Here is a 16207-nt window from a genome sequence, read left to right as displayed (position 1 = left end):
CATTTAACTTTGCTGTATAACATATTGTAGCTTGTGCCTGCATAGTCATACACCTGATTTTGTCTGCTGATCTTGAGCTCAAACAGGCAGTATTTAATCACAGAAACTAATTCCATGAAATCTGAAAGTGGAGAAAAAACATATTAACTAGATATTTACTAGTATTTTATAAAATCATATAATTCCACATGAAGCATCTGTTTAATGCATACCATGTGTATGTTTGCACATGGGTGTGTATACATTTGGTTGAATGTTAATATATTTTTGGGTAGAATATGAAGACAGATGCTTAGCTACTGTGAATGGGTACAGCTACACTGAGTACTGAGGCCAGTAGTATAAACATTGTTTTACACCAAATAGTATGTTAATTGTATATTTATAGTCCTACCTTTATATTCAGTCCTTCCTCTGGATTAATATTTTGTGCACCCAAACCAGAGGCATAATAACTACTTGCAGTAGAAGCCCCATGTACTTCTCTGTTGCCAGCTGGCAGTGTGAGGCTGAGCAACATGGCAGAGTCAGTCTTGTTATGTAAACTTGCACACTGAAGTCAAACATTTTGCCAGCAGAATAGTGACCTATATTGTTGCAAACAGGCCCCTGCTCCTAGAGTGGGTAGGCCATCACAATCCAAAGGGTATCAGCGAAAGTCCACTAATGCACCTGTTTTAGGTTTACTGGTGGAGACATCAGCCCCCTCTAGACCATATGACATGTAAATCCTCATGCAGAAAACCTGTGGTTGGACTCTGCATTGAATTCGGATTCAGATCTCAGCCCTCTTCAAAAGCTCATGGTTCAATACTTTCTTAATGATACAGAAAAGGTAAAACAGTCTAAATATTTTATAAAGTTTCTGCAAATTACTTGAAAACTGTTGATCACAGTACTTGGGGAACAAGCAGCAGAGCTGCAGTCAGTGCACAACAGCTAGACTCCAATGGTTGTTTTAATCTTGTTTAAACTATTCTCTCAGCAGGTAACTGTGAGACATAAATTATCTACTACCTGCCAGCAAGGTGCCCATACTGCAGAAGGTTTTTACGTTACTCAGGAACACATTATATCCAGCTTTGGAGACTCAGTGAAAAAAATGACAGTGTTCTTAACAGTAGGGCCTCTTAAATGTAAAGGGGCATGCAGACTCAGACTTTAAAAAAGCAATAAAAACTGTAGTGGAAAATATCTAGGAGGAAATATCTGGAATATATCTGTACTCAACTTTTAACTGACTCCTGCAGTACTGACTGTTTTTTAACTCTCATATATAAAAAGCATCTGTCTACCTGTGGTCCAAAATACTATTATTCTAGAGTGAAGGAAACTGCAACCATAAAGTACAAAAGTAAAATTCCCATGAAAGCACAGAGCATGTGTGTATTTTTGTCTTGTGCAAGGTGTGTACAAAAAAGTCCACTGTCCTTCTAGATCTCCAAAATGTAAAGGGGTATGATGTTGGAAATGGAGGCCCTGAGTTATATGCTGCACACAACATCATCGCAGAACATTGTTATTAAAGCATTCATACTAAACTCCATCCCAACTTGCCTCCATGTCATTCCCATTGACTGCAGTGAGCAAACCAGGTGAAAAGAACAAATATGTCATAGCTTAAATAACAGAGAGCAGTCCCTTGAGACTCATGATGTATTTTAAAGCAGTGTTACAAAGAGTCCATGCAAAAGTATGAAACTGGAACGTGTGACCTAAGAAACAATCCTTCATGTGACAGCTGCATCTTCATATCCATTATTATGGCATGCTAATGGTATTCCATGGAACTTGTTCGTCGATGTGTATGGATATGCTGCATCTACAGCCCTGCTGTCAGGTGCTGAGGAGGCTGCAGGAGTGGAAAGCTGCCTGCAGGCTCTCCCCTCTGACAGACATCAGCTGGAGAAAAGCAATGTACAGCTGTGCCTCTTCTCTGAGACCACTCCCATGTAAAGTCCTACAGGGGCTGGTCCTGTCTCTTTTCCTTTTCATCATGTGCTGAAGAGCTGTAGAAAAGGTCATGAGGAGCCGAGGGCTACAATACCATCAATCTGTTGATGGCAACCAGCTCGTATGTCTCTTTTCAGCTGATGCGATCAGTGCCATGACACAGATGTCACAAAACTTCCAGGAGATAAGCCTGCAGATCAAAATCAGTCAGCTGAAGCTGAACTAAAAGAAGGAAGAGATGTTGCTGGAATGAAGGAAAACTTCATGTAATTAAGGCTTTCATCCTGGGGAAATACTATGTAGTTTGGGGTCCCAGCATAGCCCATGTTGCCCCTGAGTTCAGTTTGGCTTGCAAACCTGGCTTGTATCTTTTTCTGTCTGCTCTGATGGGGTTTTTTTGTGGTAAAGGTGACTCATTTTACCTTTTGTGAGAAGCCACCAGAGACTTGTTCAGGTTAAAAAGAGAACAAAGAATCAAGCTTGTCAAATAAAGCAGAAACATATAGGAAATGTGGAAGGTGTAATTCCTTACAGACATACTTACTGTCAGTCCGGTTTTGTATTTTATTTGTGGTAAAAGAGGTGTTTGAATATAGATAGACAAGTAAGGATTAGCAGACCCAGTGCAGACTTTGGAAATGAACATGATCTGAACTGTCTGGTTTTATAGCCTTGAGCAAATCATATAATCTCTCTGCTACTGTTTTCTGATCTATAATCCAAGGGCAGTAATGCTTTCTTGCTTCTCAGTAGTGAATTAATAAATGCTTTCACAGTATTTTGCCGTGCCATATACAAATATTACAATTACAGAGAAGCAAGCAGCATATGATATTAATGTCAAGCAGTTACAGGGTAAACTTGGGACACTGGATAGCAGTGCACTGAGATACAATTGTAATGAGTTCATTAGTAATGCACGACTGGATTGATTAAGTAGTTGACACTGTGTAAAGCCTTGTCTAGAACTGATACTTGATATATTATTTTGACCTGTGACAAATGCTCAATGATCTTGTCTCTTAAGTTTTGGCAATGCCTGTCATGTCAATACAAATTATTGAGCTGAACTGAAAAAAAGAAGCTGTACTTGCCACATGGATACCTTTTCTATATTCTTCTGTATATAAAAATTGCAGCTTCCCAAACTGGATTTTTTATATAACCTTTCAGAAGCTCAGTTTGAAATAGCTTGTCTTATTTTTTTCTTTCTTCCTGAGAATGTTTCTTCTTGCCATCATGATAAAAATGTACTGCTGTGACAAAACAACCATGTCCCACAATTTTATCCTTTCCTATCACAATGGCAGCACATCCTGTATGGTTATGACACAGCACAGATATTCCACCACACTGAGGTTACTTTTACATTGCCTGATACTGATAACTGTGATGTGAAGCATCAGAAGATAAAACATTTTTCTACACAAAAGAGTAACAGGAGGACTCAAACAGTCTTTGAGGATCTGGATATCCAACTGAGATTAGAGGCCTGGATGAGTCAGGGTAGTTGCATGCCAGAAGCCTTTCAGCTCTAAGCTGGGGATGTGAAGGTGAACAGCATCTATAAGAGGTTACCTGTTCCTGGAGGTTTTGTTAGCTTATTTGAACTGGGATTCAACTGGAGATCTAGAGACTTTTACTAGTAGGCTGATTATTAGAGACTGGGAAGTTGGCACCAGCAGTGGTGGTAACTAGTGCAGCACACCCCTCCATCCACTCATCCATCCATCCATCCATCCATCCATCCATCCATCCATCCATCCATCTGTCCATTCCAGTGCAGTCAGTAGAGACTGCAAATGAAAAGTGGCAGTGCAGGTAGCATATATGTTAGGGGTACAGATATTTGACACAAAAGATGTTTTGGTTTTGGTCCTTTAACTGTAGAGTGAAAAGATTCCTACTTTTTCCTTCCTGAAATCTCCCTTCAGCCATGTGTCTTTCCTAATCCCAAACTCCTGATGGCTCCTGGGCTGTGCCTCATGTGTGCTTTCACTGGCATTTTAGTGTGAGCTGAGGATTGCTAGCTCCGTTTTAAGGCAGGCTAACCAAGGCCTTCTGCAAATGGGAAGTGAGGCATAGACTGTGAAATGATTTGCTAAAGGTTATCCAGCTGTGACTGAGGAAGTGAGCTCTGGTTCTGCCGCCAAAGATGCCACAAAAGTGTAAACATTAATAGTAATAACTTTCTCTATGTGTGTTTCTGCTTTGCAAAATTATATCTCCACCAGGGGACTTGTTAATGTCAACGTCATTCAGTTTTCATGATCACCACTTGGAGTGATCAGTCAGCTGTGTGGATCTACAAATTGCTCCCTTGCAGCCAGGCTCTTAGTCTAATGCTCGGGTGACAGTCAGCTGTAAGGATCAGACTTGAAAAGATGCCTTTGATTTTCCTTTGATGTTTCTGAGCCAATGAAGAATTTCACACAGCCAATGGGTAGTAGGTGAGGATCCCTTCTGTTTGTGGGAAGCCAATTATAATGTGGCTGACCCATTTTGACCTTAAGATTACTGGGAGGACATCTGGGATGTCCTTGTGAGGCAGAGCTGGCTCGCTGGATGTGCCTAACTAAGGGCACAGACCGATTTGTTTGTCTGGATGCAGCTTCACATTCCAATACTGTGATTATAATAGAGGCTGCACAAATTGATCCTGGTCAAAACCAGAGTATTTGTTTTCTTGCACTTTGGCATCACTGCTGACATGTGAGGAAGACCAGGGTTCATCTTTAGGATTTAATGTAACAAGTGGAAACAACTTACAGGGAGAACAGGTCCTACTTTCAAAACCTCTCTACCACTTCACTCTCTCTGCTCCTCTTTCTTTATTTGTTGTTCCCTTATTCACCTTGTACTCCAGATGTAAGACCAAATAAAGCTTTTAAAAACCCTAACAAACAAGCAGCAAGAAGGAGGCTGTTTGCCAAAACGCTCTCTGGAGTAAGATACATGCTGGGGGAGAGGGAGAGAGGCACAAAGAACTAACCCCGGAGCGGAGGCCAGTGGGACGGGAGAGGAGAGCTGGAACTTTTTAATCTCTGTTGGAAAGAACTGGACGGACACAGCTTTGTGATTGCTGCCAGGAGTTGGAGGGTGCTGAGTTGTTTACTGCCGTGCTGTGTGAGCTGCAGGCTCGCTCGGAGCGAGGATGAGCATCGCGCGGAGCGGGGCGGGGGATGCGCATCCCACGGAACGGGGCGGGGGATGCGCATCCCGAGGTGCGGGGCGGGGATGAGCATCCCGCGGTGCGGAGCGGGGGATGAGCATCCCGCGGAGCGGGGCGGGGGATGAGCATCCCGCGGTGCCGTCCGGCCGGACTACAGCCCCCGTCATGCCGCGGCGCGGGCGGGCGGTGGCGCGGATCGCGCCTGCGCCGCCAGACGTGGCAGCAGCCGCAGCGGCGGCGGGTCCGGAGCGGTGCGGGCGGCGGCGGGATGGCGGTGCCGGGGCAGGGCGCGGGGACTGCGCGGCGCCGGGGGCGCGTCCCGTCGCTCCCGCTGCTGCTGCTCGGCCTGGCGGTGAGTGGCTCCGGGGGGCGGTGCGGGGTGTCCCCCGTGCCCGGGCCGGGGCGGGGGCGCGGCGCGGCCGGCGGAGTTGGGCGAAAGTTGGGAGCTGGACGGGCCCCCCCGGGCCGGGCGCGGCGGCACCACCGGCACCCGCCGCGGGCGAGCTCGGCGGGGCTCGGCACAGCCCGGCGTGGCCGGGCTCCGGCAGCTCCTCCGGGTGTCTCCGCAGCGCTCAGCCCGTGTGCTGCGCTCCTGCTTCCCCGGCTCCCAAAAAGCCGCCCGAGGAAGCGCTCCCCGGTGAGCGGCGGCGTGTCCCGAGCGGCTGCGGGCTGAGCGCCCCCGGCTGCCCCGGCCCCGGGGCTCCGGCCGCCGGACGCTTCGCTCCCAAGTTTCGGGGATAGGCGGTGCGTCGGCAGAGGGTTTCCCGAGGGTTTCCCCGGCGGCGGCCGTGCCGCAGCGGGGCTGCCTCGCTCGGCTTCGTGCACCTGTGCGCGGCACCCCCGGCCCGGCACCCCCGCACCCCCGCTCCGGCACCCTCGGGCACGCCCGGCCCGGCACCCCCCGCCCCGCAGCCCCCGGCCCGGCACCCCTCGCCCTGGGCACCCCCTGGTCCGGCACCCCCCGCCCTGGGCACCCCCTGGCCCGGCACCCCCCGCCCCGCACCCCCCGCATGTGGCGCTCTCCATCTCGGCGCGTTCCGGAGGATCGGGCTGTGTTCCATTGACATTACACTAAGTAGAGCACTGCTTACCTCAGGGAGGCTCCTCGACTTCCAGAAATATTTAAAGTCTGATTTTTCTTTTTTTTTTAATCCGGAGAATTTAGCATAAATAGCTCAAAAGATTGGTGAAGCCGTGCTTTAAAACACTGCTTTATTCACTTTTTTGTCGTGATCTACAGTTCATCCTTCTCCCCGGAAAAATGGAGTTAATAATTAATGAAAAATTACGTTAATTTTTTTATGCATGAGTGATCTGAAATGTATTTGGAAATGCGTGACTGAGGAGTGCTCATCTAATTCATACAAATCAAGTGTGGAATCACTAATTGTCCTGTGCTTATTCTGTACTAATATTAAAATTGCCATTGTGGGACAGAAATATTGGCCCTGTCTGGTGTAGCCTTTCCCCCCTGTCCAGGGCATAGCTGTCTGCTCATTCAGGAGGGGGGAAAAGAAATGCTGTGCATCCTGAACAATTTTTGTTTTGTTTTAAGCTTGATCTAGAAGGACAGACCTCTGCCATATGCACTTTATTGATTTCAAGTGAAACTGAAGTGAGGCTGAGCTCTTCCTAAAATGTTGGAGAGGTGGCTTTCTTTCCCCTGTGGCTCATCTTTAATACACACAGTACTTTTCTCAGGGATACTTATGGCAGTGCATTCCTTGGATTGTGTATACAGTGGACCAAGCGGAGTTACAAGTAGTCTGAATTTTCACTTCATTCAAAATAACTAAACACATGGCGTTATTTCTGGTATTTCCTACTATTAGCCACTGTGACTGTCAGACCTTATCTTACTGTAACATTCATTTTATGTTAATGTAAATATTTTTCTGTGATTTCTTTTTGTAGATTAAAAGATTTTTTTCCCCAGTTTTCTTCATACGAATCTGTTGTTACTGGCTATTCCAGTTGCCTTCTTTGGACCTTTTGTGTTGCAGAACTGGTATCTTTGAGATGAGCAGAGCAGGCCTGCTGTTGTTAGTGGAATTATACGAAGCCATTTTAATTTATCTACATTATTCTCTCTTACCTTTCTTAATTTGCCAGAGCATTTTATTTGCTCTGTGATGCTGCATGCTGAGCAGATGTCTTCATTGAGCTGTTGATTCAGCTAATTCTTTCCCCTTTGCTGTGTACAAGTAGTTTAAATTATTTCTTCCAATTTGCATTATCTTGCACTTGAAGGTGTGATTTTTCATCCTGAAATATGTAACTCGCTGTACTCCAGGATTGAAAAACTAGCCTACAGCTGTGACATTGCAAAACCTGCTTTTAAATTTTTCTGGAGTCAATGTTTGAAAAGTCAGTGAGGCTGTTAAATCAGGACATTCTCAGTGTGTAAAGTTAAAGTGAAGATAGTGGCAGCTGCTTGGTAGGTCAATGAGAACATTCTTTCCTTCCAGCTGGTCCTTTTTCCTGGACCCAAACGTGTTTGCAGTTTTTTCTGGAATTGCTGAGTACTTGCAGTGTACCTGGAACAGCAGCTAGAGTTGTGCATGCGGGGCACTCCTGAAAAATAGGGCTCATTTTTTGACCCGAAATTGGAGATAGCTTCTGAGAATTGAAATCCTTATCTCTATAAGAGTTCCTGCATGTAAAAGAAAACATACCAAGCTGGATGGAGAAAACATTTCAGTATCTTCTAATGGGAGATGTTAATTTGTTATCTTCATCGTAGCTGTGGGTATGTGACATGTACATGAGAAAGATGCTGTAGTAATCTCTGCCTGCTGTAAATGTTTTTCATTGAATGAGTTGGAGAGTCATGAGGAAGTTGTGGATTAACTTTAGACATACTTTCTTGTTTGGCATATCAAGTGGTTGACTGTATTTCATGCTCAAAGGATTGGATTTACTGTTCAGGGCATTGGGAAGGTGTTTCACGCTGAGGTGGGTTTGCATTTCCTCTGATATATCAGATACTGTCCTTTCCCTAGCAGAAAGCAGCCACAGCTTCCAACAGGATTACGCAGCTGGGGTCCGTTTGCTTTGCAAACACCGATGAATATTATCTCATGCCAGTGTTGCAAAGATCAGTTTGTCTTCAGAGTGTTGACTTAATGACAGAAAAACTGAGTCAAGAGTCTGACTGACTGACAGCTGTTGGGAAGCAGGTTTCTTGACCTGGTGCCATTCAAACCCAGCACCTCCAAAGAAAGGCTTGGAAGGAACTTTTGGGGCTTCCAGCTTCTCAGGCACTTCCTTACTCCTTGCCAGTAAGGTACAGGAATGCACTGGTGGGCACTGACACTGAATGATGAGTGCAGGCCTGCAGGGAGGGCTCAGGCACGATTCACTCTGTGTTGCAGGTGGCTCTGGCAGCAATGGCTTTGGCTCCGGTGTTTGCAGTCAGGGTGCAAGCACTGCTTCACCACTACAGTGCTTGGGTGCTGTTTCGTGTGGTGGCATTTGCATTTGAATTCAGGATGCCTCTTCCCGTCCAGTTATGGTTTGTACCACCAGTAGTACAAACAATACCTCCTTGGAAAGTGTTTTGCAGCAGTCAGAAGGAGGGTATTGCAGAGACAAATCCCTTACTTGCTGACCTGCACCCTATTCCTACTTTGTCTGTTCCCTCTTCAAAATATGGTTTTGTAAAACTGTGACATGGGCTATGCTCTGTCTCTTCAGATGCCCTTCCCAAATCAAACCTTGGCTTTGTTACTCAACTCCATACCTTATGGAGTGATGTTTGCAATCCATTGACTTTGGTGCCAAAGTGCCTGTTTACTTCAGAGCCCTGGGGTGTTGCTGCAAGGGTGGTGTAGTGTTTCTGCCCAGGGGTGAGTTCATGATGTCATGAGCAATTGGAAGAGGTTCTTGTTCTGTTGTTAACCATCCTTTTGCTTTTCGGTGATGCAGTTCTCATGGTCCTCTGTTTCTGTAAAACGCAAGTAGTGAGACCTTTCTTCAGAGTTGTGGTTGGAGATCTGTGAGTGGAAATACAGTGATTCTGATTGCAAATTGCATTGCAAAACTAGCTTTGCCTTGAATTTCTTGATGCAGACAGGGTCACTTTGGGAAGTAAGGTGTGGTTTACCTTGATCCTGCTACCTTTTCAAGCTTTTGAATGGCAAAAAATTGTGACAGCAAGTCTATAGTTTTGGCACTCTTCTAGCTGGTAGCATTGGTGGAGAGTGCTGTGAATTTTACACTTGCAGAACACAGATAACAAAGGCAATCTCATTTTTGCCTTCCTTGATGATGTCCTGTCTGTTGTTTGTGGGTTTAGAGTCATGTAGCCTGTTTGCTGGGTGACTACAAATAGATTGTTTCTCTCCCTCTCCTCACTTTTCCATGACTCTAGTTGTGAGCTGCTTTAGGATCAGTTGCGTGCCAGTTTCTTCTGATGCTGCCTCCTTTTTGCCTCTTGCAGATCACTTCCTTTCTGCATGAGTCTTGCTCCAGCTATTAAAATTAAGCTTCGTCTCCTATCACCTGGCAGAAAAATGTGAGGATTAATTAGGTAACATTTGTGCAACGCTTTGAAGATAACAAGTGCCATGTAAAGTGCTGGGGATTTTCAAGTGTCAGTTTTTTGCCCTCTCTTCCTTATAAGTCCCATTAATAGTGTTTTTGTCTTCTTTTTATAGCACCTCCTACATCCTTCTTGAGTAGGTGGTACTTCTTTAAACTTCTTGAAAACCTAATTTTTAGTGAGGGATTATGTAGCATATGCTTTGCTCATGCCCTTAACTTCCGTAGTCAAATGTGCTCATTCAGAAGTGATATCTGAAACATTATTTCATCAACAGCTTGTTTAATATATGTATATATATATATGTGTGTGTGTGTGTGTGTGTGTATATCACCAGAGCCTGACCTGAAGAGAGGGAGCTTCACATTCATAATAAGGAGAAAGTTCTTTGTCAGCATTAGTAATTGACCCCATTACAGTCAGTTGTTAATTAGTAAATTGTTGCACAGGTTTTCCTTCAGAGAGCATTTGAAATGCAGTGATAAACCATACTATTAATTTGCTACACAGAGCCCTTAAAACATCCTTTAGTATAACTATTATGCCTGTTGCTTAAAATCCACTTTTTAAGAACAATATGAACAGTAGAGTCTAGTCAAATCTTGACGTCTCCATGGTATTTTTTGCTATCTTCTATATTTGGAAAGTGAACATAGCAAGCACCACGTTAAGTGGAGTGCCTTATTTGTAGCATTCTTCACCCTGAGTTAAGAGTACCAAGACACACTGTGTCAAGATTTAATTTGCCTTTCTTTGAAAACAAAAGAAGGTATGGCAGTCTCCTCTTGTAGATATGACCCTCCACAACAAAATGTCAGTAGTGCTTCAGGTTTTTTGTTCTGGAATGGCTTGAAGTGAGAGTTAATTGCTCTGAGTTACTTACAGAATGAGACTGTGTTCTTTCACAGAGAGTGTGGGAAATAAACGAAACTCAAGAAGTGTCCCGTGGGCATGTCCGCAAATGTAAATCTGTTGGGCAAAGCTATGATTTTCAAATGCTGTCAGTCTTCCAGTGCAGGAGTTGTTGATCTTTCCGTGTGTCTGCTGCAGTGCTCCTCACCTGGCCATCCCATGCTGCTGTGGGCATGGAAGTTGCTGCCCTGCAGGTGAGACCAGAGGTGGCGTTTTGAATCAGTCTCAGATACCGCTCTGCAACCTTTGTGATGGGGGTCCTCAGCAGGTTGCAGTTTGGGAACCCTTGCAGAGGTGGTTGGGGGAAGGTGGTTTTGTGGTTCCAGTGGGATTGCAGGGGCTACTTCATTTGTGACCCCTGAATTCTGAGACCAAAGTGGTACCCTTTCTCTTCCCCCCTTCCTGGAAAGAATAAATTTTTACCAGGCTTCCTTGAAGTACCTTTGGGTAACAGAGATAGCCCCACTCCTCTCATCTGATTTTATTAAAATGTTTCTATAGCTATTTTAGATATTAATCAGGAATGAAAAAAGGGACTGTCCTACTTATCACTATCCATCTTGGAAGGCATTTGTTACAAATGGCTCAGTGATCAAAGCAGTACAACCCTGAATGTAAATAGCAGCAGAGGGAGGGCTCCTGAATGAAAAGCAAGCAATTATTGCACAAGGTCAGGAGTGGTTTGTATGATGAACAAGGAACATAAAACATCTGCAGTCAAACTGTGATTGTTGTAAACAAGGGGGCTTTGGATTTGAACATCTTATGTTTTTAAGTGACAACAGAACTGGGGGGAAGGAAGTAACGGATCAGTTCCTCCCTTGGGCTTGCCTGGAGATGACTTGGACCTGGTATTTTCAGTATGTGAACACTGTCTGCGCCTCAGGAACTGGCTGTGCCACCGGGTGATCTGCAGGTTTTACAAACCATCACCACAAACAGAGATGTTCCTTCAAATCTGCCTTCTGAAGTTAAGTGTGCATTCCACCACAGGGATCATTTTGGGAACTGAGTAGGAAAGGAAAGGTGAGATTCTGCCTTCCTGTTGGGATTTCTTGCCTGTTCCCTCCCCACCACCTCCCCATTTTAATGTGGTGGGTGAGACCCTTGTTTAGAATGTGAACTGCTACCCTCCTAAAGAAGTTAAGAATGAAATTAAATTCAGTCGTCTCCATGACTGCTTGGAATTTTGAGGCAGGTTTCCTCTTCAGCTATATTCCTATAAAATGCCTTGTCAGACACAATCTGTTTCATATGCACAGGGTTGCTCGTTGATCATATTTACAGTGGGTTGAATGCTGTTGTCCCAAAATGAGAATGACACCAGTGGGTGGCTAAGCTAAGACAGAAATCAAAGTAAATGTCTTGCTGAAAAGTGGGCTTATGAAATTGTGGTCGAGTGTAAGACTGTGTCCCTGCCAAGCTGCAGTTGTGCTGCAAGTCAGCCCCAACTATTCTTGATGAATAGCGTGCAAATTGTCTGCCTAATTATACATGTGTTAGTGTGTGCATAAAAATTGTATGTTGACATACGGATTCAGGCACCTGAGCACTGTGTCAGCTGCATAACCATTTATACTTTTCATGCATAATTTGTGTCCAGGGGAATATATATTTCATGCTCTTGAGCTGGAAATAGAGAAATAAAAACTAGTTTTTCTGTCCCATGTACAGTGCTACTCTTCTGATAGTTCTTCCTTATTTAATTTTGATTACTGTTTTCTTGTTTTTGAAAGCTGTGTGTTCTCATTGCCCTTGATGTGAAATAAATAAGTAAGTAATTCTCCAGAGGTACTGCTTATCCTTAGCAAAAGACCATGCTGTCATGAAGCTTTTGTGGGGAGCAACTCATAAATTGAACTGGGTTCTGTGGGAGCAGCAGTTAAGCATTTATCACATTTAATTTGAATAATAAATGTAAAATATGAAAATACATTCTTGAGGCAGTTTGAAAGATATTCCTTTTTTCATTCTAAAATGAGATTCAGAGAGGAGTAAAACTTTAGAAATAAACTCTGCTTTCTCAGATCCTTGATGATTCTGAGAAAACACGGCCTGAGGGATGACCATATTTTTCAATAGTGTCAGTCCTGAAAGTATAATTAGCAAATAGTTATTTGCCTTTACCTCTTTGCCTTTGGGTTTCTGAAAGCTCAGATGTTTCTTGGGTACCAGTTCTAAAGGAGTGGGCTTGTGGAGTGTTTACTGCTCTTTAGCACTTGCATATGTTTAGCAGCTCTGCAAGGAATTGCTAGAGAGTTGGGAAAAAAGGAAAATTAAACCTTTTTGACTGATCAGACTTCTCCCACCTAGCTTGCAAGATCATATATTTAAGTACGTACTTTGAAGAGCAGAGGCAGAGCTAGGACATGGGGGTTTTTTGTACCTTGTACTTGAATAGCAGTCTCAACAGTTTTGAATTGACTGTCTTGAGGTTTTGGGTTGACTTATGTTTTATGTGAGACACTTTCATGTGTCTTAGACATTGCAGTCACATGACTGATGTGCGACCAACACCATAAAAAATTCTGTGAAAATAAATTCAGATTGTGATCTCGAGCTGGGGGAAATCTGCAGACTAGAACTGCTGTGAGATTTGCATTTCATAGTCCGCCACCTGTAGTCTGCCTTTTTCTGAAGGTCTTCACCAAAGTTTCCTGTATCCGAGGTCACCAGGTGACAGTCGTGTTGGTTCCAGCTCACCGAGCCAGCCGTGGATGTGGACCTGTTATGCCAGGCACTGTGCAAACACAGCATGAAATAAGATAGAACTTCCTTCAGTTTTACTGCAGTTTCTCATTGGCGTAACTGAGAAGGGTGGCACAGATGTTGTACAGTGGTCCTAATACGCCTTCTACTTTAGCAGGTACTGCGGTGGGCACGTTCTTGAGGGAAATATTTGGAGAGTTACTTAACTTTTCAGCAGCGGTTGTGAATAGATTTTAAAGCTTTAGGATGCTCAAGTGACAAGAGAGTTTGGCTTGTTTCTTATTTATAGACTTCCATATGTGTGAATGTAGCACTTCCTGACGCATATGAAAAGAGGCTTCCTGCCTAGGAGGGACTGTCACCTTTCTTGACCTTTTCTTTTTTTAATATGTGCTCATCTCCTCTCGTGCCCTGGATTTAAACGAGAAGCAGTCTGCCTGGTGGGGCAGTGCCTGGCTGATGAGCTCTCCTGCAAAATGTCTGGAATAAATCTACCTGAGTCATATCTTACAATTAAATTCATATAGGGCAGTACATGCCAATTAGCTTCATCTCTGCTGCTGCTTTACCTGTGGGCTGTGCAGGATATGAGCCTGGTTTTCTGTGGAAAAGAGGAATGTAACTGCTTCCAGAGGATTCTTTTTTCCCATCCTCTTTAATTTCATAGCTGCTGGTACAGTTCTCACGGCTTTGCCTCTGGAGCAGGGCAAATCAGCCTTTGGCTGGGAGTGGCATCTGATGGAAATGAGTGCTTGGCATCACTGGCCTTCAGCGGAGCTGGTAGCAAAGGTGAAGGTTCTTCCGGAGGTTTAACAATAAACCAGCGTCTTGTTTATTCCTGAGTAGGGTCTTGATTAATTTCAGCAGGAGGAAGCTGGAGAGTGCGGAACTACCTAATTCTTATCAGTTTGCAAACACCTTGTAGTGCAAATGCGGATGGTGCGGTGGGTGAACTTTCCTGCTCAGCCGATAAACCTCCCGGTGTTGCTGCGGCTGCCTTAATGTGCAGGCAGGGCGTTTGTGTCCAGCTCTGCCTTTGCCTTGGACCTTTTGGGTTTAATAACCAGCCAAGGCTGCAACATTGATCTTAATTAAAGAGAGATGATTTATTCAGCAGGGCTGACTAGTGGGCTTGTATGCACCATGTCTTTCCTAGTGGGTTTTGGTCTAAACCGCAGGAACAGGGAGAGCTGCTGTAGTAAAACTGCAGGAAAGTGAGTAACATGTATTGATTTGATACCTGGAAAGGAATTCGGTGAAGTAGCCGTGGATATCAGCAGTGTGACACGTGCCTTCCTCCAAGCGCCTGCTCTTCCACCAACACAGCGGGTTTGCGAGTAGTGGCAACACTGACAAGGCAGTAGTTAAAGCTGTCATTGTTTCCAGAATCCAATTTTTCAAGTTTATAGCTCTGCCATTAGAAGGAAAGGAGGGGAAAAAACAAACAAAAAAAACAACAAAAAAAAACCAAAAAAAAAAAAGAAAAGTCACTGAAATTTGCAGAACAGCCTTTCCGTCTGGAAAATGCCTGTATTTAGAACCATGGAATGGTTTGGGTTGGAAGACACCTTAAAGATCTTCTAATTCCAATGCCCCTCTTCTGAGCTATCAGTATAAACTGGACAGATGCTTTACCCAAAGTTCTTTATACTGTTTGGTGTCACGTTGAAAGTGACTCTTGTGGCTTTTTTTAGCCCAAGTATTTCTTTTTGACAAAGAGTTCATAGACTAGAGTATCCTTAGTTGAGTCCAGTTCTTTAAACTACAAGCAGCTGGTAGTTTCTCATTTCACTGCTGTTCAGCCTTAGTTGCAGTTAAGTCAACGCATAAATAAAAATTTAGGACACTTGAATAGTTACAAAAAATTGAGGTGAAGGGAAAAGTTTTTTAAAAAGGATGAAATTTATTATTTTATAAATTATTTAGGATTAAATAGATCTGCCCATAAGTCAAAGTTAGATTAATTCCTCCTTTGCCTGAGGTAGGAAGACTGAGCTATGGACACCTGAATTTAAAAGAATGTGAGTTTTTTGGTCGGAGTAAAGCATCAAGGAGGTTTATGCTGAAGGGAGGGACTGACTTGCAAATGTGCTCTTTTCCTTCTCACAGTTAGACCATTTGGTCAGCAGGGCTGAGTGGTGGGAATCCTGTCTGTGGAGTGGGGTAACTTGTTCACTCTTAGATTTTATTATAGATGTGTTTTCTGGTAACTTTAAATTCCCAGACATGTCCTGGTTGTTTTGAGGATGACCTCCATTTCAGCTCAGCATCTTTCCATTACCATTTGCGTGCCAGGACTCCCTCCACCATGCTCTCTTTTCCTTATGTAAAAACTTCTGACACAAAGTCTGTTTCTCAGGTGGATGTTTTGTTTCTGTGCTTCAGTGGTTGTGGTGTTTGCAAGTAGCTGAATTTGTGATGAAGTGCATGCCTGGGGCTGCAGTGCCCTGACTTTGATTTGCTTAGTCCCACGTTTGAATGCTGCATATTGTAATACATGGGGTGCAAGGAGAACAACCTCTCCCTTCTTGAAGTTCACCCTGGACACATTTTCCAGCCTATCTGGAGTGAGGTATGATCAAAAATCAGTTCTGTAATTAAGAAAATGTTGAACCTCTTGTGTGTGTTAGGCAAATGAGCTAAAGCTTTTAGCCAAGCAATTAAGTGTTAAGGTTTTACTGTAAGGTGAATGGAAGCTAGATAATTTCTCCAGCTAAGCTTCCCATAATCATTCCATTAGCATGTCTTCGATACAGTGTGGAAGGGAGGCAGCATAGCCTGATGGATAAGATTATTATTATGATGATTATTGAAGATTATTGCAATACGAATGAGCAGTAGAAGCCCCAGCTGAGGTTATGGTTTTAATTTGATAGTTTTACTTTATGGCAGACAAACTCTGTTCTGGAAGGGTCATG

General features: G+C 44.0%; 1 protein-coding gene across 1 annotated transcript in view; it reads left to right on the top strand.

Annotated features, from left to right (window-relative positions):
- The first annotated feature begins 5352 nt into the window (after positions 1 to 5352).
- The window catches only part of PDIA5 (protein disulfide isomerase family A member 5), a 101110-nt gene continuing 90255 nt past the window's right edge, over positions 5353 to 16207 (top strand). The window contains exon 1 of the mRNA XM_071562321.1: positions 5353 to 5477. Coding sequence (XP_071418422.1) covers positions 5394 to 5477 — 84 coding nt within the window. The 5' untranslated portion in view covers positions 5353 to 5393. The remainder of the gene's footprint in view (positions 5478 to 16207) is intronic.

Source organism: Pithys albifrons, chromosome 8 (genome assembly GCF_047495875.1).
Source record: "Pithys albifrons albifrons isolate INPA30051 chromosome 8, PitAlb_v1, whole genome shotgun sequence".
NCBI classification, from domain to species: Eukaryota; Metazoa; Chordata; class Aves; order Passeriformes; family Thamnophilidae; genus Pithys; species Pithys albifrons.
This window is presented reverse-complemented; position numbering and strand designations above follow the sequence as displayed.